Source organism: Poecile atricapillus, chromosome 33, assembly GCF_030490865.1.
Source record: "Poecile atricapillus isolate bPoeAtr1 chromosome 33, bPoeAtr1.hap1, whole genome shotgun sequence".
Lineage (NCBI taxonomy): Eukaryota > Metazoa > Chordata > Aves > Passeriformes > Paridae > Poecile > Poecile atricapillus.
In genome coordinates this window covers 718,311-745,364 of record NC_081281.1, presented here as the reverse complement: position 1 = coordinate 745,364, position 27,054 = coordinate 718,311, and the positions used below count along the sequence as shown (strand labels likewise).

The following is a 27,054-nucleotide window of genomic DNA, read 5'->3' as shown; positions in this document are numbered from 1 at the left end:
GACAAGTTTCCATGGATTCTGAGCAATTTCCATGGATTCTGAGCAGTTCCCATGGATTCTGAGCAGCTCCCATGGATTCTGAGCAATTTCCACGGATGCTGAGCAGTCTCCCATGGATTTTGAGTAATTTCCATGGATCCTGAGCAGTTCCCATGGATTTTGAGTAATTTCCATGGATTCTGAGCAGTTTCCGTGGATCCTGAGCAGTTCCCATGGATTTTGAGTAATTTCCACGGATCCTGAGCAGTTCCCGTGGATTTTGAGTAATTTCCATGGATCCTGAGCAGTTCCCGTGGATCCTGAGCAGCTCCCATGGATTCTGAGCAGTTCCCATGGATTTTGAGTAATTTCCATGGATCCTGAGCAGTTTCCGTGGATCCTGAGCAGTTCCCATGGATTCTGAGCAGTTCCCAAGGATCCTGAGCAGCTCCCTTGGAATCTGAACATTTTCCATGGATTCCGAGCAGCTCCCAGGGCCCCCCAGCCTCACAGAGCCGTGTCCCCCGGCTCAGCTCCCACCTCCATCCCCCCCAGCTTTCCCCATCCATCCATCCATCCATCCCCTTTTCCCGACTCAGCAGGGCCCGCAGCTCCCGGAGCGCCGGCTCCAGGCATTCCTGGGGGAGCAGGAGGAGAAGAAGCCTCCGTAGACCCTGGAGCCCTGCAGGCCCACGGGGCGCTCTATTCCCGACGGGAACGCCGACCCCACGATGCTCTCCTGCGGGCAGGAGCTGAGGATGGGCCCCGGGAAGGTGATGACCACGGGCGGGGGGTAGATGACAGCCCTGGAGTCCCCGCAGGAGGTGACACAGGGCTGGTTCCAGGCGTCAGCGCAGGGCTGGGGACAGGACACCTCGCAGGGCGCGGAGCAGCGGGAGCTGAGCTGGCTGGAGAAGGACATCCTGGCAGGAGAGAGGTGGAGCTGCTGCGGGAAGGAGAGGGGAGGGTTGGAAACCTGGGCGGCAGAGCCCCTGCTGGTATTTTTCTCTCTGTCGCTTCCCCCTGTCCCTCTCCTCCTTCCCTCCTTCTTTGCCTCCCTCCAAAATCTCCGATTTTCTCTTTCTCCCGTCTTCCTGTCCCTCTCCTCCCTCCCTCTCTCCTTCCCTCCCTCCAAAATCTATCCAAAATCTCTGATTTTTCTCTTTCTCCCTTCTCCCTGTCCCTCTCCTCCCTCCCTCCTTCACTCGCTCCCTCCCTCCCTCCAAAATCTCTGATTTTCTCTTTCTCCCGTCTTCCTGTCCCTCTCCCCTCCTTCCCTCCTTCCCTCCTTCCCTCCCTCCAAAATCTCTGATTTTTCTTTCTCCCTTCTCCCTGTCCCTTTCCCCTCCTTCCCTCCTTCCCTCCCTCCAAAATCTCTGATTTTTCTCTTTCTCCCTTCTCCCTGTCCCTCTCCCCTCCTTCCCTCCTTCCCTCCCTCCAAAATCTATCCAAAATCTCTGATTTTTCTCTTTCTCCCTTCTCTCTGTCCCTCTCCCCTCCTTCCCTCCTTCCCTCCTTTCCAAGATCTATCCAAAATCTCTGATTTTCTCTTTCTCCCTTCTCTCTGTCCCTCTCCCCTCCTTCCCTCCTTCCCTCCTTTCCAAGATCTATCCAAAATCTCTGATTTTCTCTTTCTCCCTTCTCTCTGTCCCTCTCTCCTCCTGCTTCCATCCCTCCCTCACTCCCATGCACCTGCTCCACAAAAACTCCGGTTTTTCTCTCTTTTTCCCCTTCTCCCTTGTCCCTCTCCCTCTCTCTCTCTCTCTCCCTGCCTCCTTCCCTCCCTTCCAGGCATCTCCTCTCCAAAATCTCTGAGGATTTTCCTCCTTTTCCCTTCTCCCTGTCCCTTTCTCCCCTCTCTCTCCTTTCCCGCTCTGGAAAAACTCCGATTTTCCTCCCTCATTCCCTTCTCCCTCTCCTTCTCCTTTCCTCCCTCCTTCCCGAGCAGCTCCTCTCCAAAAACTCCGCTTTTTCTCTCTTTTTCCTTTCTCCCAGCTCCTCCCTCCCTCCTTCCCAAGTCATTCCCTCTCCAAAAACTCCGGTTTTTCTCTTTTTTCCCTTCTCCCTCTCCCTCTGCTCCTCCTCCCTCCCTCCCAGGGCTCTCCCAGTCCCCCCGAGGAGCGAATCGCACCCCCAAAGCACCCCCAGACTCACTCAGATCCCGACGAGGAGAAGCCCGAGGAGCTGAAATCTCAGGAATCCGGAGCTGGGATGGGAGGAATTGGGAGCCGGGAGCTTTTTATCCCATCCCGGGATCGCCCGCGGGGGTTGAGACATCCCCGGCGTTTCCCAACCCTCTCCTGCCCGGGCTCCGGTTCTTTTATCCGCCTCGGGACAATTACCAGCTTCTCCCAACACCCTCGGGTTTCCTCCTTGCGTTTTGTTTTGTTTTTCTTTTGGAAGCGGTTTCGCTTCCTGCAGCGTTCTGCTGATTTCGCCAAGTTGGTGAAAATGCCCGGGAATGATTTTTTTTTTCTCTGGAATTGCTCCAAAGGCAGGGACAGCTTCCATAGAGCAGGTGGCTCCAGCCCATCCTTGGACCCTTCCAAGGGTGCGGAATCCATGGAATTCCATGAGCCAGGCCCTCACAGGGAGCAATTCCTTCCCAAAATCCCACCCAAATTCCCCCTCTGCCCCCCTGACCCCATTCCCCGTGTCCTTTCCCTGAGGAAAAGCCCCTCTCCAGCTTCCCTGGATCCCGGGAACTCAACATTCCCAAAATTCCCAGTCTGGATCCAAAGGGGATGGGCTCCAGACCCCTGAGCAACTTCATGGCTTGGGGGACACCAGAACCGGGCACAGAATTCCCGGTGGGATCTCAGCACAGGGGGCAAATCAAACCCCGGGACCCAAAATGAAGGATTTTAGGGATTATTTGGGTTGATCCCACTGGGTTTCTCGGGGAGGTTGGGACAGGGGTGATTTCCAAGGAATCTGTGATTCACCTGCCGGGAAGTGACGCCTCTGTCACCGTTTGGGGCTGCTCAAAGCGAAACCAGGTGTGGTCGGGGCAGGAGCGGCTCCCGGGGGCTGTGGCCCCACAATTTCTCCTTCCTTCTTCTCTTCCTAATCCTGGTTTGGGTGAATCCTCAGGGCTGTAAATTCCAAGGGTTGGGAAAACTCAGGGAAAGGCCAGGAAAGGCTCCCTCAGGCTTCCTATCCCAACAGTTTCCAGTGGGAAAACTGAATTAAAACGGATATTTTGGGGACGGAATTTTCAGGGCTACTCAGAGCCCCACTGTTCTGTTCATAACTCCACAAAGGGGAGGGGGTTTGGAGGGGAAAAGCTCATTCCTTGAGGAAATTTGGGAATAACGTTGGGCATGGAAGACGTGGAGACACAACAGGAAATTTAATCCGTGGATGACTGGAGAGGGGGGAAATCTGGGCAATAAATCTGCTGAAGTTGCAGCCAGACCTCTGCATCAGCTGGAGCTGCACCTGGATATCCCCAGCTTTTCCAGGGGTGATGCACAGATCCCCTCCCTGACCTGGCTCACCCCAACCCCTGAATCCTCCTGGCTCAGCAGCGCTGATCCCATCCATTCCCTAAAGAGTGGATTTCTCCTGGAAAACACCTCAGGTTGCTCCACCTGGACATTCCATGGAGCTGGGAGTGTTCCTTGGCCAGGAGGGTGGGAACGAGCTCTTCCCAATCCCAGATTCCGTAGGAAGGCGCCTGGTGGATGAACCTGACTCGGGTCGGAGTCACTGTGGGTCAATAACGGGAGAAATTGCACAATTCCCTTTTCCTCGGAAAACGCGGGGTGGGATCCGAGCTGTGTCAGCACCCGCTGCTGACGGATCAAGCTCTGAGCAATCCCCGCTCCGTGAGGCAATCCCAGAAGTAAAGGGGGGGGAAAAAAAAAAAAAATAGCAGCAACAATACAAATTAAAAATAAATCATTACATCGCCTGAGTAATGCCGTGGATGTAACAACAACAGTAATAATCGCTGAGCAAAATAATCACTTTATCTGGGGCAGTGACAGGTGGAGGGAATTTTTCTTGGACCATTCATCGGCCGTGGATGTTTCTGATTGCCCAAGAAATGGTATAAAAACACTCTCGGCTCTGGGCTGCTCCAACCGATTCTCCCGACTCGCTCCGAGCTCCACTGGGGTAAGTCCGAGCCTGGAATTGTTCCTGGAACTGTCGGGATGGGAGCTGAGCTTTGCTTGGATCCAGAATTGTGGGGCCAGCAGGCCCAGGGCAGGGATTGGGGTTTACTGTTCATTCTGGGGGTTACTGTTAATTTTAGGATTTACTGTTAGGTTGGGGGGTTTACAGTTAATTTTAGGGGTTACTGTTAATTTTAGGGTTTACTGCTAGGTTTGAGGGTTTACAGTTAATTTTAGGGGTTACTGTTAATTTTAGGATTTACTGTTAGGTTTGGGGGTTTACAGTTAATTTTAGGGGTTACTGTTAATTTTAGGATTTACTGTTAGGTTGGGGGGTTACCGTTAATTTTGGGGGTTACTGTTCATTTTGGGGGTTACTGTTAATTTTAGGATTTACTGTTAGGTTGGGGGGTTACCGTTAATTTTGGGGGTTACTGTTCATTTTGGGGGTTACTGTTAATTTTAGGATTTACTGTCAGGTTTGGGGGTTTACTGGTTAATTTAGGGGTTTATTGCAAATTTCAGGATCTACTGTTAATTTGGGGACTACTGTAAACTTCAGGATATACTGTTAATGTGGGGGTTTACTGTAAATTTTAAGATTTACTGTTAATTTTAGGATTCACTGTTACATTTGGGGGTTTACTGTTAATTTTAAGATATACTGTTAATTTTAGGATTCACTGTTACATTTGGGGGTTTACTGTTAATTTTAAGATTTACTGTTAATTTTAAGATTTACTGTTACTTTTAGGATTCACTGTTACATTTGGGGGTTTACTGTTAATTTTAAGATTCACTGTTCCATTTGGGGGTTTGCTGTAAATTCTGGGGGGGTATTTTTGTGTCAAATTCACTCCACAATGAAGAGTCGTCAGAAATGGGAGACAAGGACAGGAGAAGACGGCGGAATCCAAATTTTGAGCCTCTCCCTGATCTTTTTTTTCCGCCCGTTCTCTCTCTCCCCAGCCCGACCTCCATTCCATCGTTCCGGAGCCATTCCCAGGAGATGTTTTCCTACAGACAGAGCTCCAGCTCCCGCTGCCTGGCTCCCTGCGCCGTCTCCTGTCCCCAGCCCTGCGTGGACGCCTGGAGCCAGCCCTGTGTCACCTCCTGCGGGGACTCCAGGGCTGTCATCTACCCCCCGCCCGTGGTCATGACCTTCCCGGGTCCCATCCTCAGCTCCTGCCCCCAGGAGAGCATCGTGGGGTCCTCGGCGCCCTCCGGGAACTTCTTGGGATCTGGGAATTTCCTGGGATCCGGCGGTTCCTGCGGCTCCTACGGGTATGGGAGGTCCTACTCGTCCTACGGATCCTCTGGATACTTCTCTGGGAGCTGCAGACCCTGTTAAATATCCGAGGAATGAGCAGGAAGGAGCCAGGAGCCACCGCGGAGCCTCCTCCAGAAATCCCGGCAATTCCCGGCGCATCCCCAGCGCCCTCGCTTTGATGTAAATTCCTTTTTTCTCACTCTTTTTATTCCTCCCCCGGCGCCTCCTGCAAAAAAAACCCCAAAAAACCCCAAAAAGCAACCTCGGGATCGCCTTTTCCATGATCCCTGGCTGGCTGAAAGTGGGGTGAGGTCCTGTCACCTTTCCCACGCCGTGGAGCTCCAGGAGTCATCCCTGTGGAATGCCCGGCCCTGGAGCCATCCCTCCCTTCGTTTTTCCCCCATCCCCACCGCGATATTTCTCTCCCTCCTTTCTCATTAAACGGCTGCGCATCAAAATCCAGAGTTTTGTGGTTTTTATCCGTAATTTTTGGGGGGTTTTTTTTCCGCCGTTCTGCAGCTTTCGGTGCCTTTCCACACCTGGAATGCGCCCAGGCGCTTTTCGGCGGCGGCACAAAGTCATTCCATGAGGGATAAAAGAGGTTTTGGAGCGCTTCCAGATCCACTCGGATCTTCCCTCAGGGCGGGCGTGGCTGTTCCCTGTTCCCAAAGAAAGTCAGGCACGGGTGACTCGGATTATTCCCGTCTCAACGCCCGCCCCGGGCTGCGATTTAAATCCATCCCCACACGGTGATTTTACGCTTTGTTTTTTTTTCATTGTTTAAAAATAACCCCGGGCGGGGAGGGGTTGGAGCTTTCCTTGGAAAACTTCCCTTGGAAAAAAATCCCGCAGGAATTTTTAGCTGAAAGGCAAAATTTTTGGTGGGGTTCTGTGAGTTCCTTGAACTCTCCCACAAATAAATAAATTAAATTGAATTAAATAAGAGTTGTTGAAGTGTTCCCTGCAGAGCAGCCCGCTCTCCCCCTGGCATTTTCCAGGGAATTTCTGGCTGCCTGGAAGTGTTGGAGTAACCTGGGATAGGGGAGGGAGTCCCTGCCCGTAAATCAAAGATCTTTAAATTCCCTTCCAACCCGAACCATTTTCTGGTTCTGTGAAACCCCAAAGGACAATTCTTTAACCTTTAATTCCTTAATTCTCCTTCGGGTTGGAAGGAAACGAAAGAATCGCAGGAAAAAGACCCCAGAACGGCTCAAAGTTTGGATTTTTCTCCTTTTCCCATCTCTGCTCTGCTCTGGAGCAGCCTCTGTTCCTTTGACCCCCGATTACGGAGCCAGTTTGATACAAAAATCATCATTTTCTGTGTCTGACCGCGACATTTCCCGAAGTTCTCGGGCTGAATTTGAAGGATTCAGGAGAGAAAAATTCCGACAACAGCGACTCGGGCTCCTGATCCATCCAAACATTCCCGGAATTGCCGGGAGCGGGAAGAAAACTCTCAGGATGAGAAAAACTCTCCTCCTGAACCCCAGAGGTCACTGCATCCTTCTCTAACCCCAGGACTGTGCTGTTAATTGTTCTTATTTGCAATCTGCGGCTGAGTCATTAAAGGCGTTGCAAACACAGCCGGATTCCAGCTCGGAGCAAATCCCGATGCCAATTAAACCTCTCGTGTTTGATTTCCATACTTTATTTAATGGGAAAAATATTTATTTGATGGGGTTTTAGGTGCTCCAGGCTGGAAAAATTATATTTAATGGGGTTTAGGTGCTCCAGGCTGGCAAAAATCTTTATTTAGCGGGTTTTTAAGTACTCCAGGATGGCAAAATCTTTATTTAGTGAGTTTTTAGGTGCTCCAGGATGGCAAATTCCCTTCAGGCACAAGGGGATGCGCCCTGCTGGATTCCAGCGTCCTTCCAGGGTCAGATTCCGGTGGGATTTGCAATGGGAGGATTTGCCATTTGTATCATTTTGCAACTGGAGGAGCTGCACTTCAAATTTTTTTTTTTTTAATTTTTAAATTAAATTTTCCATCGGACGCACTGCAGGAAAGCTTCTTTTTTAGCTCGTTCCCTCCCTTTTTTTTTACTTAAAACCCAAATAATTTAATAAGAATGTCGGGAATGTTTGATTTTTGCAGTGTTCAGGGGGCTTTGAGCAACCTGATCTGAGCGAGAGAAAGCTGGAGGGGTTGGACTGGATGACCTTTGGAGATCCTTCCCAATTCAAACCATTCCTTGATTCCATAATTCCTTGTTAAATGGAAAATAATAGAATAATTCTACCAGGCAAATTCCCTGTGTCCTGTCAGTTTTGTCCACAACTCTGGAATTCTGTTATTTTAAATTTTTATATATATATATATATTTTTAACCTTCAAAGGACGGAAAGCTGGTCCTGAGGAGTTTTGTTATGGAAACATTTGGAAAACCCAGTAAACTCGGGCTGTGCTTCCTCCTCGGGGAGCAGCTCGGACTGGGCAAAGGGAAAAAAGGGGAAAAAGGGGGAAAGAAGGGGAATAAAGTGGGGAAAAGTGGGAAAAAGGAAAACCAGGAGTCTGCTGTGTGATGCAACAAAGTTTTAATGAGCGAGAAATGCCCTTTGCAAAGCCAGAGATCACAGAAGGTGGAAAATCCATTCCCGGACAATTTTGGGGAAAATCCATTCCCAGACAATTTTCGGGAAAAGTCCGAAGTCCTGCTCCGAGATGTCCTCAGCCGTCTTCTCCCGGCTGATATCCAGGGATTTTGGTCACTGTGGCTGAAATCCGTGGGGAATGGGCTGTCCCACGCCGCTCCAAAAAATCGGGAATGCGGGAACAGGCAGCGAGAGCAAACAAGGAGGAGGTGCGGAACAAGAAGCAGGAGAAAGATCGGGAATGCGAAGGGGGCCGTGGAAATATCCACCCCTCATCCTCGCAGCCGCGGATTTGGGCATTCCCGGGATTCCCTGGAGGCTCCGGTGCCCTCAGCAGGGCCCGCAGGAGCCGCGGAGGAGGCGGCTGAAGCGGCGGGAGGCGGAGGGCCAGCAGGAGCCCCCGGCCAGCGCTGAGACCCCGTATCCAGAGCGAGCTCCGTATCCCGGGAGAATTCCGGAACCGTAGAGACTCCCAGAACCCAGGGATCCCCCAAAGGCCGGCACTCCGGTGGATCCCACCACGGCCTGCTGCGGGAAGGAGCTGAGGATGGGCCCGGGGAAGGTGACCACCACCGGGGGAGGCTGGATGAGGGCGGTGGAGTCCGGACACTGCCGGACACAGGGCTCGTTGCAGCTGTTGGCCACGGGCTGCGGGCAGGCGATGCCGCCGGTGGTGGGGCAGAGGTCGTAGCAGGACATTTCGTGGGATGGAGGAGGTTCCTGGAATGCAGAGAAGGAGCTGATGAAAAGGGGGGATCTGCGGGAGGGGCAGGGGGAGGTTTTGGGGGAGTTGGGAATGGGGGGAAACATCCCCGGGGGGGAAAGTTGGGATGGGAGAGGAGAAGGTTTGGTGTTGGGAGAGGTGGGATGGGGTCAGTGGGATGGGATGGGATGGGAGGGGATCAATGGGATGGGATCAATGGGATGGGATCAGTGGGATTAATGTGATCAATGGGATCAATGGGATCAATGGGAGGGGATCAATGGGATCTATGGGATCAATGGAATCAATGGGATCAATGGGATCAATGGGATGGGATCAATGGGATGGGATCAGTGGGATGGGATCAATGGGATCAATGGGATCAATGGGATCAATGGGATCAATGAGATCAATGGGATCAATGGGATCACTGGGATGGGATCAATGGGATCAATGGGATGGGATCAATGGGATCAATGGGATGAGATCAGTGTGATGGGATCAATGGGATCAATGGGATCAATGGGATGGGATCAATGGGATCAATGGGATCAACGGGATCAATGGGATCAATGGGATAGGATAGAAATGAGATAGGAAAGAAATGGGATGGGGTGGGATAGACATGGGGTAAAGCGGGATGAAACAGGATGGAGATGGAATTAGGACAGAATGGGGTAGGATGGAGATGGAATAGGATGGAAGGAACACAATTCCTTCATCACATAAAAATACTGATTTAAAACAGTTTTCCAGCTGAGCATAAAAGCCTTCAGTTTGATATTTTTTCACAGTAAAAAGTAGAAATATTATTTTATTCACTGGATCAGAGCATGAGTCTGCTTTCCTCCCTTTTGGCTGTGGTGAAAATAACCAAATAATTAAATATTTTTATATTCATATCTACAAAAACGACTAGAATTAAACTCTTTCTTCAGCTGGATCATTTCACAGCTCAGGACATGGACAAATTTCCCTGATTCAGTCATGGACCGAAATGCAGGAAAATTCAGCGTTTTAAAGCTTGTGCCATCCTGCATTTTCATTCTGCTGTCTGTACAAGAACGGCCAAATACGAATAACAGGGGAAAAATAGTTCCTAAATAAAAAAATGCCTCAAACCCTGGGTTTGGCTCCTAAAGCCTTGCAGTAAAATACTTGCCAGGATATTACAAAAAAAATAAATAAATAAATAAAAATTTAAAGACTAAAAAAAAGAAGAAAGGAAAAATAAAGTCCTGAAAATTAATGTAATATCTGCAACTGGAATAAAAAAAAAAAAAATAAAAAGAGCAAAGGAATTCTGGAGCTGGGAGAGGAATGAAAAGGCATCAGACTTACCTGATGGAGAGGAGAAGAGCAGGAGAATGATGGAAAAGCTCCGCAGAGCTGCTGCTTTTATACAAATCCTGGGATGCCCCGGGGCTGAACCAGGCGAGTCCCCACCTCCGACGAGCCCGAATCACTCCCCAGAGTGACGAAACTCTCCTGGCTTTGCAAAACCACCCTAAAAAAAATCTCTGCCCAGCACGCTCGGCACATTCCAGCTCCCGGCTCCCTTTCATCTCGGAGCCTGACGGGGCAGCTCCATCCCACCCAGCGGGAATTAAATCCCATTTGCTGAGCATTTCCTTCATTAGCTTCCCCTAATGATTCTAATCGCAGGCCCAACCTGCTGCCGTGGACAGATTTGGGTTTAAGGGCTCCGGCTCTCGTCACTGCTCCCGAATTTTGCAATGGAATGCTCGGAGAGGTGGAAGGATTTTCCTCAATGCGGAAAACATCTTATTTTAGCACATAAAATGGGGCTTAAATCAAAGTTTTTCTCCTGGAGGGATGTCACAGATGAACATCACTCAAAAGCCCTCATTTGCTGTTGGATGGGTTATTAAATGAACACATTTCTACCAAAGTTACAGTGAAATTGGGAGGTTCTTTCCCCCAAACTTCGGGGTGTCCCCAGGGGATTACAGGAATAATTCCCCTCCAAATATTTTTGGGGTGTGTTTTTAAGCACTTCCCAAACACTCCTTAATAAGTTTACGCATGAAATGCGGTGTGATTGTTGCAATATAAATATGTGGTTGTGTTTTACAGCCCAGCATTTTGTAACGTAATTAAAATTAGCCTTAAAATAAATATCAAAAATAAAACATAAAAAAAAAAAAATTGTCCAAGTGAATTCTTTCTGTTCCCTTCATGGCTTCTCATCTTGGGATTTCAGTGGATTTGAAATTAATTTATTTTTTTATTTATTTGGGTGAGTTTCTCCTTCAGCATTGATGTTTTAATTCACATTTTCTCTGTTTGTAGCCTGAACATCTGGGAGACAAAACACTGATATGGATGGCTTAAAAAATATCTGTAATTTCTTTTGAAAAGTTCTGGATGGTTTTATCCAAATCTGAGTCCTGACTGCACGCAAAATTTGTTGATTTCACAAGGATGGCACGGAGGTTTTTATCAATTATTTTTTTATCTGCCACGGGGTGAAGAGGAAAGGGAAAAAAAATCTTGCACCTTCAAGCAGATGAAAATGATGATTAACACCTGAGCCAGCATCATTATGTCAGCAAATGAAGCAGCAGAATCTGCGCCGTCACCCCGAATGCATTTCATGGAACGTTACCAGGCGTGAACCTCGGCCAATTAAAGTGCTGAGATGAAAGAAATCTTCGGGTTGTAATTTCGTGCTTCGCGCAGCGTCAGAATCTGAATCGACTCATAAACAGAAATATTGAGCAAAACTCTTTCGTCACCGCGGGGCGACCCGGGTGTGATAAACGCGTTGGTTGCGAGCCTCGGGTTCTCCGGAGAACGGGTCAAAAGTCCCTCCTCGAAACTGCCCGGAGTTCCACGGAATCCCGGAATTATTTAAGTTGGAAAAGAGCTCCAAGATCACCCCGTCCAACACAAGACCAATCCCCACCTTCTCACTCAGACCAAGGTCCCGGAATTCCTCGGACACCTCCAGGGATGGCCACTCCCTGAGCCCCTTCCAAGGCCTGGCCAACCTTTCCAGGAGGGATTTTCCCAAATTTCCCATCCTGAACCTCCCCTGGCACAGCTCGAGCCCGTTCCCTCTTGTCCTGTCCCTGTTCCCTGCGCTCAGATCCCAAATCCCCGCTGGAAAATCCCAAAATTCCCCCTGGATCCCCCATTTCTCCAGGCTGAGCCCCCCAACCTCCCTCAGGATCCTCCATTCCCTTTCCCAGCCCTGGAGATTCTCCAGCTCCTCAATGCCATCAGGGCTCCCCAAGCTGGACACCCAATTTTCCCATTTCCACGAGATTTCCAAGCTTTTCCCCCCATCCCAGGGAAGGTTCTGCTGGGTGACACCTGATGAACAACTCAAGGCTTGCCCTGTCCCGAGGGTGGTGGCTCGGCCACCATCCGGTGTCATCACACGGATCCCTTGTCCCTTCCCTCCGGAAGCACCGCGGGATCTCCCTTAGAGCCCGGCTTAAACCCAGATTAAAGGTTCCTTTTGTAACCCGAGCTTTTCTTACCCTTCTCTTCTCCACCACAGATTTTTCTGACTGGTTTTCAGGTCCTGCCAGGAGGTAGACAGATTTTCTGACTGGTTTTCAGGTCCTGCCAGGAGGTAGACAGATTTTCTGACTGGTTTTCAGGTCCTGACAGGAGATAGACAGACTTTCTGACTGGTTTTCAGGTCCTGCCAGGAGGTAGACAGATTTTCTGACTGGTTTTCAGGTCCTGCTAGGAGATAGACAGATTTTCTGACTACTTTTCAGGTCCTGCTAGGAGGTAGACAGATTTTCTGACTACTTTTCAGGTCCTGACAGGAGGTAGACAGATTTTCTGACTGGTTTTCAGGTCCTGACAGGAGATAGACAGATTTTCTGACTGGTTTTCAGGTCCTGCCAGGAGGTAGACAGATTTTCTGACTGGTTTTCAGGTCCTGCCAGGAGCTAGACAGATTTTTCTGACTGGTTTTCAGGTCCTGCTAGGAGATAGACAGATTTTCTGACTACTTTTCAGGTCCTGACAGGAGATAGACAGACTTTCTGACTGGTTTTCAGGTCCTGCTAGGAGATAGACAGATTTTCTGACTACTTTTCAGGTCCTGCCAGGAGGTAGACAGATTTTCTGACTGGTTTTCAGGTCCTGGCAGGAGATAGAACATCCCCTCCACCTGTCATTTGGATACCACAGGGGAAACTCTGGGTTCAGCTGGGAGTCATTCCATTTTTCCGGAGACAATTAAATAAAAAACAGATTTTTCACTGCTTTTTTTTTTATTTTTTAGGTAATCAACGCTGGGCACGGCAGCAGCTTTTGCCATTTTTTAAAAAAAATTCACATTTTTTCCCTCTGTTTCTGGTCGGAAGATCCCTAAACGTGGCAATGTTCAACAAATACTTTTTGCTGCAGGAAAATGCGCGCCCCGAGATCTTTTGGCAGCTGACCCAGTTGAGGGAAAGTCCCTGTGAGATAAGGATCTGCCTGAATCAGGAGGTGGCTTTGTGCTTTGCTGATGACATAAGGAGATAATGACATTTATGGTGCAGCGCTTTTCTTGGGTTTTAGGCTACTTATAAAATATGGACACAAATTCTCTTTCTGTTTAACATATCAATAAATTAAACAGAAGCAAAGGAGTCCCAAATGCTGGGGATACACAGTGAAAGGCTGAAGGAGCTGGGATTTTTACGCCTGGAGAAGATTTGGTGGCCTAATTGTGGCCTTCCAGGACCTAAAGGGGGCCACAGCAAACATGGGGAGAGACTTTCTAGAAGGGTCTGGAGTGACAGGACGAGGGGGAATGGATTCAAATTGCCAGAAGGGAGGTTTGGCTGGGATTTTGGGGAGGAATTCTTCCCTGTGAGGGTGGTGAGACCCTGGCAGAGGTGATTCCACGGCTGCCCCATCCCCAGGATTGCCCAAGTCCAGGCTGAAGCCACCTGGGAGAGCAGAAAATGTCCCTTGATCACCTTCAAGGTTCTTCCAACCCAATTCTACCATTCCATGACCACTCCTGAGGTCCTTCTTGTGGATTTAAAGAAGTTCTCTCCGCACACAGAGCTCAGCACGTGGAGGAAACTTCTTCTCATCTCTGGCCACCGCGCTGTGACCAGCAATAATTCAGTAAATGTAAATTTACTGAAGTTGTAGATTCGTGGGTGAAAAAGCCCCATGGAAGGCTCTGAGAGGAGATTTCCCCCCTCTGGGCAGGGTTTGCTCAATCTTTTTGCAGCCTCATGCAGAGCAGGGAGCTTTACCCAGCGAGGTTGGCAAGCTCAGGGTGGGTGAGGACACAAAAGCCCAACACGAGGATTTTCAGTGATGCAACAGAGTTTTAATGAGGACAAAAAGAACACAAACAACACGGCAACAGCAGGGCTGTAAACGCAGGCAGAGCTTGAAAGACACCTCAGTCTGTCACTGCGTTCAGCCACGGGGGTGATAGAGAAGAAGATAACGAGGAATTAAAACCCACAGAGGTAATCGGGAAATCATTTAAAGGGAGGAAAAATCTGCATTTTGCTTTGCCCTTCTGCATCATCCGGGGGGTTTTCCCTAGGGTTTAGCAGGAGCCCCAGAAGCCGCGGCCGTAGCGGCCGGAGCCAAAGGCTCTGCCAGAGCCATACAGACCCCGGTACCCCCCATAACCCCACAGACCCCCATAGCCAAGGGATCCATAGCCCCCATATCCACAGAGACCCCCATATCCCCCAAATCCATAACCCCCATAGCCCAGGGATCCATAACCCCCATAGCCCCCATATCCATAACCCCCATAGCCCAGGGAGCCGTAGCCCCCATAGCCCAGGGAAGCCCCAGAGGCTCCAAGGAACGGCGCTCCAGCAGATCCCACCACGGAATCCTGCGGGAAGGAGCTGAGGATGGGCCCGGGGAAGGTGACCACCACGGCGGGAGGCTGGATCACGGCGGTGGAGTCGGGGCACTGGCGCACGCAGGGCTCGTTCCCGCTGTCAGCCAGGGGCTGGGGCCGGAAGACGCCGCAGGCAGAGGAGGGGTACAGGTCGTAGCAGGACATTTTGCAGGGATTGGAGGTCAGCACAGGCTGGAAAAGAAGACAAGGACTTCAAAACTCAGCAATTTCCATTAAAATAACCAGCAGAGTGTTCTGAGTGTTCCTCGCTTTGCAATCTCAGTGCTGGTTTTACCATTTCAAACTCCAGCACCAAATAAAAATAAAACCATCACGACACAATCCAATTATTAAGAGTCTTAGAACCCTTATGGATGATCCCAACCTTGACTAAAAGCAGCAGAAAAGAGAGACTGGAATTTTCTAAGAGGAGAGATCCCTTGGAAGGGTGCTTACCTTTCTCAGGGAGGTGAATGAAGCGAGGAAGGCGAAGTGAAGAGCCCCGGGTTGGGAGAGCTTTTATACCATTCCCAAGATCCCGGAGATCATCAAAGGTGCAATTTGGGGATGTGCATAATTGGGGCAAACCCCTAATGAATGCGACACGTAGGTCCTCAAAGTTCTGCTGACTCTTTGTTTGTTTGCTGGTCCGAAGTCTCGTGAAACGCAATCGGTGTGTTTCGTCACAGAACCCTCCGGAATGTGACAAGTCACCTTCATTCCTGCTATCATTCCATCCACAGCCCGGGTGTTAGAGCAGGAATTATCCCAATGTTCTTCCTGAGCTCCTCCATCATTAATGGCAAAACCTCGCTTTGGGTCAGTCGATGTGCAGAGCTTTTTTCATTAAAAAAAATGAAAAGAAATAAAAAAAAATCTGGGGATGAAATGATTTAGAGCAAATTTTGGGGTGGTCGTTTTTATCATGACCCGTTCTCAACTGTGCGAGAACAATATGGAACCCAAAGGAAGGCACGGAAAGCATCCAGTGGTCCTTGAATGGTTTTTGTTACAGAATCTTGGAATTATTTGGGTTGGAAAAGCCCTCCAAGACCATCGAGTCCCCGACTGATGACATTCCCTGTTTTCCTGTCCCTTGTTCCCTGGGAGCAGAGCCTGTGGTTGCCCCATCCATGGAACTGTTTGGAATAAAATACGGCTCACGAAATTCCGAGTTTAATTCAGAATCTTTTATTTCAAATTCCGAGTTTAATTCAGAATCTTTCATTTCAAATTCCTTTCCATTGGGAAAAAAACCCAAAGGGGCACAAACCCCCAGTGTTCGGCCTTGAACTGGTGATAGCAAGGACACAAATATCTTGACTGCGGTGTTTGAATGTGATGTCACTCCATAATTGTGAGGCACCTAAATCCAGCTCCGTGCCTTTAATCTACAGGATTTGCATGGACTTGCTCCCTGGAAGCTTGAAAAGATAATTGCCCAAAGCCCCCTGTCCCCCAAAGGCTGAGAACCCCACCTCACCATTTAGGGATCATCCGCGGCGTGGAGTCTGCAATATTAAAATGGCCCATCCATAAACGAGGCAAGAATGAGCCTTTGTGTCACGTGTCCCCAATTCCTGATTGTTCCCTCACCCCAGAAACTTCCAGCTCAGCCCTCTTTGGGATTTACGATTTGTGTATCACAGGAGGTCATGAATTCCTAAGAACCCGAGGCAATGACTCAAAGCGCTTCCGTCACATTTCCACTTTTGCACTGGAGATTCAATTTTTCCTAAAAAAAAAAATCCCACATTTCCTTCAATGTTCTCAGTCTTTGTCCAGACAACTTGGGACCATCAACAGCTGGGAAAAGTCTCTTCAGGACCTCCAGCTGTGGCTTTAACTTTGTTTTAACTTTCCTCGTTTCTCTCCTAAACCCAAACAAGCCTCAGGAAGACAAAGGCTCCTCTCTGTCTCCTCCACGGAACTCTCTGGACTTGGCCAAAATGAAGGATTCCACGGTTTTTCCTGCTCAGGATTAAATTCCGGTGTAATTTGTGATTCCGATAAACCCATGAGCCACTGGGTTGAGTTAATACCAAGAGGAGCTGGCTTGGCGATTCCCGACGCAATTCCGAGGAAGCGACAGGAACAATGCCGGCTATCAAGCCGTCACAAGATGAAAGAATTCTCTGTAATCTCAGGTGATGTTTAGATCATGATTACAAACAAATTTGAAAGGCCTCATAAACGCCAATAATGAGCCCAACGATTTCATCACGCTGATGGTTGCGTGAGCTTGAAATTGGGGCGGGCAAGAGACGCTGATCTGGTACCTCCAGCTGATATAAAGCTCCTGTGCCTCCTCACCCCTCCAAACGCTTCCCTTGACTTCTCGGAGACTTGGGTAAGTCTGAATCTTCTCCGTCTTGCTCTCGGTGTGCTTTTTATTGTCGGCTTCAACTCGAGTTGATGGCCAGCATCCTTTCTGTTGGGTGAATCTGCATGGGCTTGGGGAAGATCAAGGACTTTGCCCTCTCTGGGGTGGCAGGTACAACTTTTTGGGGTTCTTTTTTGGGGTTTGGTGGAGTTCTTGGTGTCAGGAGCACCAGAGCTTGGAGTAAATTGGGCAGAGCCAACCGAGGTGTCTGGATCCCCTTCCCTACAGAGCCAGGCTGGGAGAGCTGGGAATGTTCAGCCTGGAGGAGAGAAGGTTGTGTGGAGACCTCACAGCACCTTGCAGGATCTGAAGGGGCTCCAGGAAAATCTGAGAGGGATTTTTCCTCAGGAACTGCAGGGACAGGATACAGGAAATGGGGTCAGACTGACAGAGGGGAAATTTAGGTTGGATATTGGGAAGAAATATTTCCCTGTGAAGGCAGGGAGGCTTTTGCACTGGATATTCCATGGATTCTCCATCCCTGGGAGTGTCCAAAGTCAGCTGGGATGGGGCTTGGAGCAACCTGGGATAGTGGGAGGTGTCCCTGACCTTTAAGGTCTCTTCCAACCCAGGCAATTCCAAGGTTCTCTGGCTTAGTTCTGAATAATCCTGCAAAGATCAGGGAGCTGGACTTGAGCCTCTGAGTCACTTCCAGTTTGAGGAAGCCTGTGATTCTCTGACCCTCACCTTGGTACACTGAACCCATCTCAAAGTTTGCATAAAAAGTTGGAGATTTGACAAATGTGCCACCCCTGCAGCCGTTTGTGTCCTGCTACCACAAACCCTCCCCTTCACCTTCTTGCTTTCAAGCTCCTCCCCAAAACTCTGTTAAGGATTTACAGAACATCGCTGGAGATTTGTTCTTTATTGTCTCGTCAAATGCCTTTCTGGGAAAGCCAGGCACTCACAATCCTATAATCTGTTGTTCTCTTGACTCTCAGCAAAATTGGGATGAGTGGGAAGATGAAGCTACTGTAATTAAGTTCTCTATAAGCTCCATCTCATGCAAACCTGCTGAACCCAAATCGGAGTTTTCCTAATGACTCATCCAGCGACCTTGGACAAAGTCACTTTGCTCTCGCTGCTTTTGCTTCCCGGTTTTCAGTTTTATGTGGAGAAATAAGTCATAGTTCCTCTCAGGATGTTACGGGGGACAAGGTTTTCAGAACGTTTCCCACTTGCTCTTGTGTGCAGATTCCCTTTATAGAATTTTTGAAAAAAACCCACTTTTTGAAAAAAGAGAGAAATGAGATTGCAAAGTGGGGATCACTCAGAACACTCTGCTCATTATTTTAATGTAAATTGCTGAGTTTTGAAGTCTTTGTCTTCTTTTCCAGCCTGCGCCGACCTTTTAACCATTGAATTTCTGTCTTCTGCTCACTCCTCAGTGTCTGCTGACCTCCAATCCCTGCAAAATGTCCTGCTACGACCTGTACCCCTCCTCTGCCTGCGGCGTCCTCCGGCCCCAGCCCCTGGCTGACACCGGGAACGAGCCCTGCGTGCGCCAGTGCCCCGACTCCACCGCCGTGATCCAGCCTCCCGCCGTGGTGGTCACCTTCCCCGGGCCCATCCTCAGCTCCTTCCCGCAGGATTCCGTGGTGGGATCTGCTGGAGCGCCGTTCCTTGGAGCCTCTGGGGCCTCCCTGGGCTATGGGGGCTACGGCTCCCTGGGCTATGGGGGTTATGGATATGGGGGCTATGGGGGTCACGGATCCCTGGGCTATGGGGGTTATGGATTTGGGGGATATGGGGGTCTCTGTGGATATGGGGGCTATGGATCCCTTGGCTATGGGGGTCTGTGGGGTTATGGGGGGTACCGGGGTCTGTATGGCTCTGGCAGAGCCTTTGGCTCCGGGCGCTACGGCCGCAGCTTCTGGGGCTCCTGCTAAACCCTAGGGAAACATCCCGGAGTACGGAATAACCGGAATAAACAGAGAGAGGTGCAATCCTGGCCCCACAGGAGGGGCTGTGACCACGGCCACCCCACTCGGGTGGAGCTGGAAGCACACAACTCCTCCTTGATTCATTCGCCTTCTGCTTGTCACCTCCTGGGCTTTTCTTCCCATCCCTGTGTGCGCAACATGTGGGATCAAACAATGATTTGTGTTCTCCTAAAACGCAACTTCACCATCCAGCTGGAGAAGAGCAAGCCTGGAAGGAGCTGCCTGCAATCTGATATTCTTCATACTCTGCCATTCTGCTTTTCTGTCAATGCTTTTTCCTCATTAAAGTGATTCTGCTCTGCAAAAAACAAATGATGTTTCAGTTTTAATTCCTCTGGCCCTGGGTTTGCAACACTTCTCTCTGTACAGTGGGGGGAAATTCATATCCTTACAATAGGCTGAGGTTCAGAATTAAAATCCACCTGGAATGTCCCAGCTGGGAGTGAAGTCAGTCACTGTTCCTTCATCCAGACTTTGGGAGCAGGAATCCTCCTGCTTTTCTACCTTCGAGTTTTTACCTTTAGTAATTTTAAGTTACATTTCATAAAAAAGGTATTTTCTACCTTCTAATTTTTCCAGGTACAATTTTCCCAAGTTCTCTCTGCTCTAACTTTTCTTGCCAGTGTGAATGACTCCTTGAAGGAGCTGATTTCCTGTCAAAAACCATCCAACACTTTACATTTCATGATCATACAGAAAGATTTCACATTTCAAAGTTCCACTTTGAAAAATTTTATTTAAAGGTTCGGCAGGAAATTGATTTAACTTCTTGCCGAAATTATTGTTGAGGACAGAGTTTAAATATTTGACTGAGGAAATGTTTGAGTCAGAGCCTGAAGCTCAAAGAGATGAAAGCTTTACCTGGAAGAAATTCATACTGAAATCTAATCTTCCCTGCTTTTTTTGGGCAGGACATTCATCTCCACAGTTTTGGGACATCCACAGTTTTGGATGAAGCTCGGAGCAACCTGAGGGTGTGGAGATGAGATGAGCTGAGATGAGCTTTAAGACCCCCCCCAACCCAAACCATTCCATGATTCCAGGATATTTTAGGCTGTTTCTGACACCTGCACAGGTGAGGCTTCTCCAAAGGCAAATAGCAATGGTGAGAACAGGAGAGAAGAACACCAGAACATGGCAACTTTGATGCAATAAACTTTTTAATGACAGCAAGCAAAGCAATGCATTTACAGAGTCTCCAAGAAAGCAAGAAACTCTTCCCCAGCCAGAGGCACATTCACGTGTGATCGATTCGGCCTCTCTTCCAAACCCCAACTGCTAATGTGAACAAACAGGACCCATTTTGAGCCCTTTTGTTCCTTATTTACCCCCGGCAACACCGAAACGGGGCGGGAGCAGCTTTAAGGCAAAAGCTGAAAGAGGAGAAATTCAAAAGGGGCTGAAGAGCTGCAAATCCGCGGTCGTGGGATGGAGCAGCGGCGGTTCCAAGCTCTTTGCCTGTGAATCCATCGCTTTCCGTCTGCTGGCGAGACCTCACTCGGGATTTTCCCCCTGGGGTTTACCAGGAGCCGCAGCGGCCGGAGCGGCCGGACCAAGAGCCAAAGGATCTCCCGTAGCCGGACAGGCCCCGGAACCCCCCGTAGCCCCCCAGACCCCCATAGCCCAGGGATCCGTAGCCCCCATATCCACAGAGACCCCCATATCCCCCAGATCCATAACCACCATATCCTCCGGAGCCAAATCCCCCGTATCCCAGGGATCCAAATCCTCCGTAGCCCAGGGATCCATAACCCCCATATCCCAGGGATCCGTAACCCCCATATCCCCCATATCCATAGCCCCCATAGCCCAGGGAGGAGCCCCCACAGGACCCATAACCCCCATAGCCATGGGAGGAGCCCCCATATCCATAGCCCCCATAGCCCCCGGAGCCAAATCCTCCATATCCCAGAGATCCATAGCCCCCATAGCCCCCAGAGCTAAATCCTCCATAGCCCCCAGACCCATAGCACCCAGAGCCAAATCCCCCATAGCTCCCGGACCCATAGCCCCCATAGCCCCCGGAGCCAAATCCCCCATAGCTCCCGGACCCATAGCCCCCATAGCCCAGGGAGGAGCCCCCAGAGGCTCCAAGGAACGGCGCTCCAGCAGATCCCACCACGGAATCCTGCGGGAAGGAGCTGAGGATGGGCCCGGGGAAGGTGACCACCACGGCGGGAGGCTGGATCACGGCGGTGGAGTCGGGGCACTGGCGCACGCAGGGCTCGTTCCCGGTGTCAGCCAGGGGCTGGGGCCGGACGAGGCCGGAGCCAGCGGTGGAGCACAGGTCATTGCAGGACATCTTGGAGGTTAATCTCTAGAAGGTGTTAATTCATGTTAATTTTAAAGGAATGGCAAAATTCAGGCTGTGCTGAGGTAGTCCAAGGGTGTCAGTAATAAATCTGGGAAGGAAATGTGTTTCCTATTCCTGTTTTTCCTATCACTGTCATCTCCAGACTACTCTTGACTTCAACACAGTCTGCACTCTTCAGTTGTACCTTTGAATTTCCCAATCAGGTCATTTCTTCAGTATTAAATTACTCTTAGCTGACAACTTCTGCTCAGATTTTATCTTTCCTGTCACAGACTCAACAAAACTCTGTCGAATATAGCCACATGTACAGGTTATTCTTCATCTCCTAAAATACAGACAAGGAACCCTTTGGAACGCTAAAATAATACAAGTTTGGGGTTCAATACCACTCAGTGCACCAAACCTCCTACAAGATCTGGAAACGAAGGAGAAATTAAACACCAAATATCCCGCAGAGCATCGGCAGCCTGACTATAACCAAATTTCCTGACAGAAAGCTCAGTTTAGAGAAGTTTGAGAGAAAAGCGACTTACCTGGTTCACGAAGGCAGAACAGGTGAGAGAAGTGGATGGAAGGACCTGATGGAGACACCTTTTATAGAGCTCCTTGCCTGCCCAGAGGGCACCGGGCACCTGATGTAATTGGGTCCCAACCCCAAATTGCAGGACACATAATTCCCCAAAGTGCTGAAATTGTCTTTGCTTATTGTTGGTGCACTTTAAACCCACACATTCCACCCCGGACCTCTATTGTCTCCGGGATTTGTGTGGGGGATTATTTTTTTACGATGCCATTGATCTACTTAGCGTTAGGGGAGGAAATAAAACTGACTTGGTTTATTTATGAGTGCTCCATGATTAGGATGATTGAGGGACACTCATGGTTTTGCCCAGGTAAAGGTCCTGGAGTGTGATCAACAACAGACACCGAATGGAATTTCTTTTAGGAGTTCAAATGAGGACTGGGGACAAATAACAAAGGGAAAATAATAAAAAAAAAAACCCATTGGTTCTGCAGGCTCAGCATTTCTCCCTCCACCTACTCAAGGCCAGGCAAACACAAGAATCAGGAGCATTTTTGAATGAACTTTATACCACAAAATGCTGTCATGGAGTGGTTTGGGTTGAAAAAGACCTTAGAGATCATCCAGACATGGGCAGGGGGTTCCACACACCAAGTTGCTCCAAGCCTCATCCATCCTGGCCTTGGACACTTCCAGAGATGGGAAATCCACGGAATCACCTGTGCCAGGGCCTCCCCACCTTCACAGGGAACAATTCCTTCCCAAAATCCCATCTAAACCTCTCCTCTGTCAGATTTAATCTGCTTCCTCTTTTCCAGACAGTTCAACACTTAGAAATCTCTCCCCATGTTTCTTTTTAAAGTGTCTCCTGGTTCTCTTTCAGTCCCTGGAAACAGAAATATTTCACCTGGCAGCCACAATTCCATGGAAATTAAGTATTTTTTTTAAGACTTTTCCTTTCCTTTCTCATGTTTCCCCTCCTATTTTCACACGTTAGAGACACACCGTTCTGTGTTTTAAATAAAATAAAAATTTTAAATAATAATAAAAAAAGATAAATATATTTTATTCTTAAGGTCAAAGACAGAAAGGTCAATACCATAAGAGCTGATCGTGGGAAAAACCCCAGTGTCCTCAATTTATCCATTTTAGTGTGATAATCTCTTGTAATTGTGGGGTGTTTACACCCAGGCACAGATTTTATATAACTCTGACACAGTAGGAACGAGTCAGTAATGGGTGTTCAAGGAGGTATTTGAAAATCCCTTGGAATGTTCTTGTAAAACTTTGACACGGATTTTTTTTTTTATTATATTTTTTTTTCTGGCCAGGATAATGGCTCGGGGAATCCTCATATGTCTCTCCAGATTCGGAAAAGCTCATAAATTACAAATAATACGTGGTGTGAAGACAACCACGTGGGTGATTATGATAACGACGATAATGATAGAGTAGAACAATGGTGGTGTAAACAGAGAGAGAAACCTCAGCAAATCCAGCATTTGCTTTTCCCAGCAGATTCTCACCTCGTAATTGCTCTGTGCTGAAAGATGCCTTCAAGGACGGGATTAGCTGCAAGATCCTCTCTAAAAACAAAGGGGATTTTATTTCCACTACAGCTAAATTCGGGATTTCTCCTATGTAGAATCAAAGGATGGTTTAAAGTCGGGAGGGACCCCAAAGACCATCTTGTGTCACCCCCTGCCATGGACAGGGACACCTTCCACCACCCCAGGTTGATCCAAACTGGCCTTGAACACTTCCAGAGATGGAGCCAGCTCAATAAAACATGAATTCAATTATTAATTCAACGTACGCTCTGATTATTTTGATATTTCCATTCTATTTCTTTTATTCTTAGAATCATAAATATCTCTCCCTTCAGAACTAAACTCAGGTTTAAGCTGTGGCTTAAGGGTCAGAGAAAAAATAAGATTTTTCTGGATATTCGTGTCCCCGAACAATTCTAAGATTTTTATAACTTCTGTACCTGCCCAAGCGTATTTGTCTTATGATACAGGAGAAGAATATTTGTGTATAAACAGCTCAGCACATGGTGCCACTCCAGAAAACTGGTACTAATTCATGAATCACGTTTTGGTTTGAAAGATGCGCTAATTTCACCCATCAGCGTTTCAGATCAAAGTGCCTCGTGTGACGTAACGCCATAATTGAAATCAAGAATAAACCCAAACAGAAAGAACAACAATTTCATCATTTTGAGAAGCAATCAATACAAATAAAATGTTCTGTGTCAACTAATGAGCTCCTCTGAGCCCTCAGGCAAAGTCAGAACTGTATAAAAGCTGTCTCCACTTGGGGTTGTCCCAAACATCTTCACTCGTTCTTCCCGACGACTTGGTAAGTCTGGAGCTGCTCTTTGCTGCTTTTGGAACCGCTTTTTTTGCTGCTTTTTGGTATCTCTCTCTGCTTTCTGTGTTGGTGTTTGGTTCTAAACCAAGCCGAAAGTTTCTTACCAGAAAATTCTGTTGGATACTGGGTTGCCTTCACCCGTTGGTATCCACAATGTGACAGGTTCGGTGTTTATTCCTATCCTCTGTTCGGTTAAATGGGTGACTGGAGGTGGTTTGGAAAGTTTAGATCTCCCTGGTTCACAGGGAAATGTTGAGTTTAGAGGCAAACCTGCCATTAGATGCAGTTTGTTCTATTACAAATCGCCCAAAATGCTTTTAATTCAAGATAAATGGGCATGAACTCCCCAAGAGACCAGGCACTGGCTTGGAATAGGACAAAAAGAAAAACTGAGAACTCTTTAAAACACTCTTTAAGAGATTTATTTAAGATTAGAAGGGATCCTGGAGGGAATTTAAGGAATTTAAGGAGGAATTTAAGCTCATGTGAAGCGCTGGGTTTTTCCAAGTTAATGAGAGCAAGTGCATTGCAATCCATCCACAATGCATCACAATGCAATGTGGTTTGGTGTGAGAATTTTTCAAAAGAGTTGGGAGCCCAAATCAAAATTCCGGGGTGTTCAGCTCATTGTAGGGATCTCAAAGCCCTGATTGAATGTTTAGAGATTTGGGACAATCATTTTTGCAGTTCCCTTGTAATGGTCTCATCCAAGAAGGGAATCTGAGCAGACAAGGAGTTGTAATCCCTGTTCTGACAAGGATCAGCACAAAGGAGATCAGTAGCAATGAAGAGCCAGAGTCATGAGATCCTGAATAACAACACGCTCGACTCTTGGAGCAGAGTCCCATCCTTGTTGATCCCCTGACTCACCAAAGTGCTCGAGCAAATAACTTTGGCTGTTCTTATTCAATTTTCTTCTTTAATAGACCTGGGGAAATTCCGGTGCTTCAAAGCTCTCCTGTCTGGGGAAAGGCAGCCAACTCCAGAGCTCTTTTCTGCTGCTAAATAACATCTTGCACTTGCTCAACTCTTGCAGCTCGACCTCCAATCCCTGCAAAATGTCCTGCAATGACCTGTGCTCCACCGCTGGCTCCGGCCTCGTCCGGCCCCAGCCCCTGGCTGACAGCGGGAACGAGCCCTGCGTGCGCCAGTGCCCCGACTCCACCGCCGTGATCCAGCCTCCCGCCGTGGTGGTCACCTTCCCCGGGCCCATCCTCAGCTCCTTCCCGCAGGATTCCGTGGTGGGATCTGCTGGAGCGCCGTTCCTTGGAGCCTCTGGGGGCTCCTCCCTGGGCTATGGGGGCTACGGGTCCGGGAGCTATGGGGGATTTGGCTCTGGGGGCTATGGGGGCTATGGATATGGGGGCTCCTCCCATGGCTATGGGGGTCTGGGGTCCTGTGGGGGCTCCTCCCTGGGCTATGGGGGCTATGGATATGGGGGATATGGGGGTTACGGATCCATGGGATATGGGGGTTATGGATCCATGGGATACGGAGGATTTGGATCCCTGGGATATGGGGGATTTGGCTCCGGAGGATATGGTGGTTATGGATCTGGGGGATATGGGGGTCTCTGTGGATATGGGGGCTACGGATCCCTGGGCTATGGGGGTCTGGGGGGCTACGGGGGGTTCCGGGGTCTGTATGGCTCTGGGAGATCCTTTGGCTCTTGGTCCGGCCGCTACGGCCGCTACGGCCGCGGCAGCTGCGGCTCCTGCTGAACCCCTGCGGGAAATCCCTCGACTCGGCAAACACTGTTGGATCCTCACATGAGCTCCTGAGGAAGGGGCAGAGCACCAGGCTTCACACCGTGGAGTCAGAGCCCCTCATCCTTTTCGTTTCCTCCTTCCTTCGTTCGGTCTCCTCTTCCGCGCCCCTTCCAGTGGCCGAATGTGCGGCTCCACCATCCCACCCTGAAACTCCACCATCTCCCTGAAACTGCTGCCTCCTGCCACGAGGCTGAACGAGCAGCTCTCGTGAGGGACAACCTGCCTGTCCTTGCCTCGCTTGTCCTCCTCCAGTGGGGCCTTCCCTGCCCTTGCAATAAAAAAAAATCCTGCATCCAACACCTGCCTTTGTTTTTCTTGTTAAGCCTCAGAGTGGATTCCTCTCCCCTGTCATCAGAACCGGGCTGAGATGTTTTTGGTCAGAGCTGCAGCTGAGAGTTCTCTCTGCCCTTACAATAATTATTCCAGCTGTCAGACTTCCAGTAGTTATTCCAATTTTTTCCATCCAGTTTGGCACTGGAACGGGGAACAGTCACATTGCCAAGGCTGTCAGACACAGGGTGGGATTCTCGGGGTGCCTGTGCAGGGCCAGGAGTTGGACTCAATCCCTGTGTGGCCCTTCCAACCTAGGATATTCCATGGTTCTTTTTTTAAAGTGGTTAATTTAGTGCTGGGATTCCTTTTAATTTTAAATCTTCCTGGCGATTTTCAGGAATCATCCAACTGCCCTCAAAGACAAAGCTAAAAAATACTGCCTGAAGTTCTGCTCTGAAAGGGAATGATAGGAGGAAGGTGAACAAAGGGAAACAATTTTTGAGATTGGTATCTAATGAGAAAAGATGAGGCACTACCCTCTCTTTTTTCATTAATCACTGCCAGGATAAAGTTGCCGCAGGGAAGGTTTGGCTGAACCTGTCAGCAGGTGAGGTAAAAAGAACATGAAGTGATGCATTAGAGAGGATTTACCTCTTCCTTCACCGGGATTCTTTCAAAAAAAAAAAAGTCTTGATCAGTGGCAAGGAACAGCTAATTTTACTTTTCACAGGTTATTTCAGCATTCTTCCTCATATGGGACTGGATCTGTCAGATGGCCATACGTAATAAACTGAAACGAAAATTAGTCCATGGTACCCGTGAACGCTGCTTTTATTCTCAGAAAACAACACTTCATTTTTGTGGGCAAACAAACACTTATCTGAGAATATTTTTACCAAAAGAATTGCAGAATTGTTCCGGTTGGAAAAGACCTTTGAGGTGATCCGAGCT

General features: G+C 48.8%; 7 protein-coding genes across 7 annotated transcripts; 3 read left to right on the top strand and 4 right to left on the bottom strand.

The window, feature by feature from the left end:
• Positions 1 to 574: 574 nt before the first annotated feature.
• On the bottom strand, positions 575 to 901 carry LOC131590271 (feather keratin 4-like). Its single transcript, XM_058860200.1, has one exon. It carries the CDS (start codon positions 899 to 901, stop codon positions 575 to 577), a length of 327 nt encoding a protein of 108 aa, XP_058716183.1.
• A 3,106-nt stretch (positions 902 to 4,007) lies between these two features.
• On the top strand, positions 4,008 to 5,506 carry LOC131590560 (scale keratin-like). Its single transcript, XM_058860720.1, has 2 exons — positions 4,008 to 4,101; positions 5,070 to 5,506. Exon 2 carries the CDS (start codon positions 5,110 to 5,112, stop codon positions 5,449 to 5,451), a length of 342 nt encoding a protein of 113 aa, XP_058716703.1. The 5' UTR covers positions 4,008 to 4,101; positions 5,070 to 5,109; the 3' UTR covers positions 5,452 to 5,506.
• A 2,789-nt stretch (positions 5,507 to 8,295) lies between these two features.
• Positions 8,296 to 8,664, bottom strand: LOC131590503 (scale keratin-like). The gene has a single exon (XM_058860620.1). It carries the CDS (start codon positions 8,662 to 8,664, stop codon positions 8,296 to 8,298), a length of 369 nt encoding a protein of 122 aa, XP_058716603.1.
• Positions 8,665 to 14,216: 5,552 nt separating this feature from the next.
• On the bottom strand, positions 14,217 to 14,690 carry LOC131590470 (scale keratin-like). Its single transcript, XM_058860561.1, has one exon. It carries the CDS (start codon positions 14,688 to 14,690, stop codon positions 14,217 to 14,219), a length of 474 nt encoding a protein of 157 aa, XP_058716544.1.
• Positions 14,691 to 18,323: 3,633 nt separating this feature from the next.
• Positions 18,324 to 18,797, top strand: LOC131590471 (scale keratin-like). The gene has a single exon (XM_058860562.1). The coding sequence runs from the start codon at positions 18,324 to 18,326 to the stop codon at positions 18,795 to 18,797; it is 474 nt and encodes a 157-aa protein (XP_058716545.1).
• Positions 18,798 to 20,370: 1,573 nt separating this feature from the next.
• Positions 20,371 to 21,153, bottom strand: LOC131590270 (claw keratin-like). Its single transcript, XM_058860199.1, has 2 exons — positions 20,903 to 21,153; positions 20,371 to 20,791 (listed from the first exon to the last, which is right to left on the bottom strand). Exons 1-2 carry the CDS (start codon positions 21,151 to 21,153, stop codon positions 20,371 to 20,373), a joined length of 672 nt encoding a protein of 223 aa, XP_058716182.1.
• A 3,966-nt stretch (positions 21,154 to 25,119) lies between these two features.
• LOC131590427 (scale keratin-like) lies at positions 25,120 to 25,782 on the top strand. Its single transcript, XM_058860495.1, has 2 exons — positions 25,120 to 25,531; positions 25,697 to 25,782. Exons 1-2 carry the CDS (start codon positions 25,120 to 25,122, stop codon positions 25,780 to 25,782), a joined length of 498 nt encoding a protein of 165 aa, XP_058716478.1.
• The last annotated feature ends 1,272 nt before the right edge of the window (positions 25,783 to 27,054 follow it).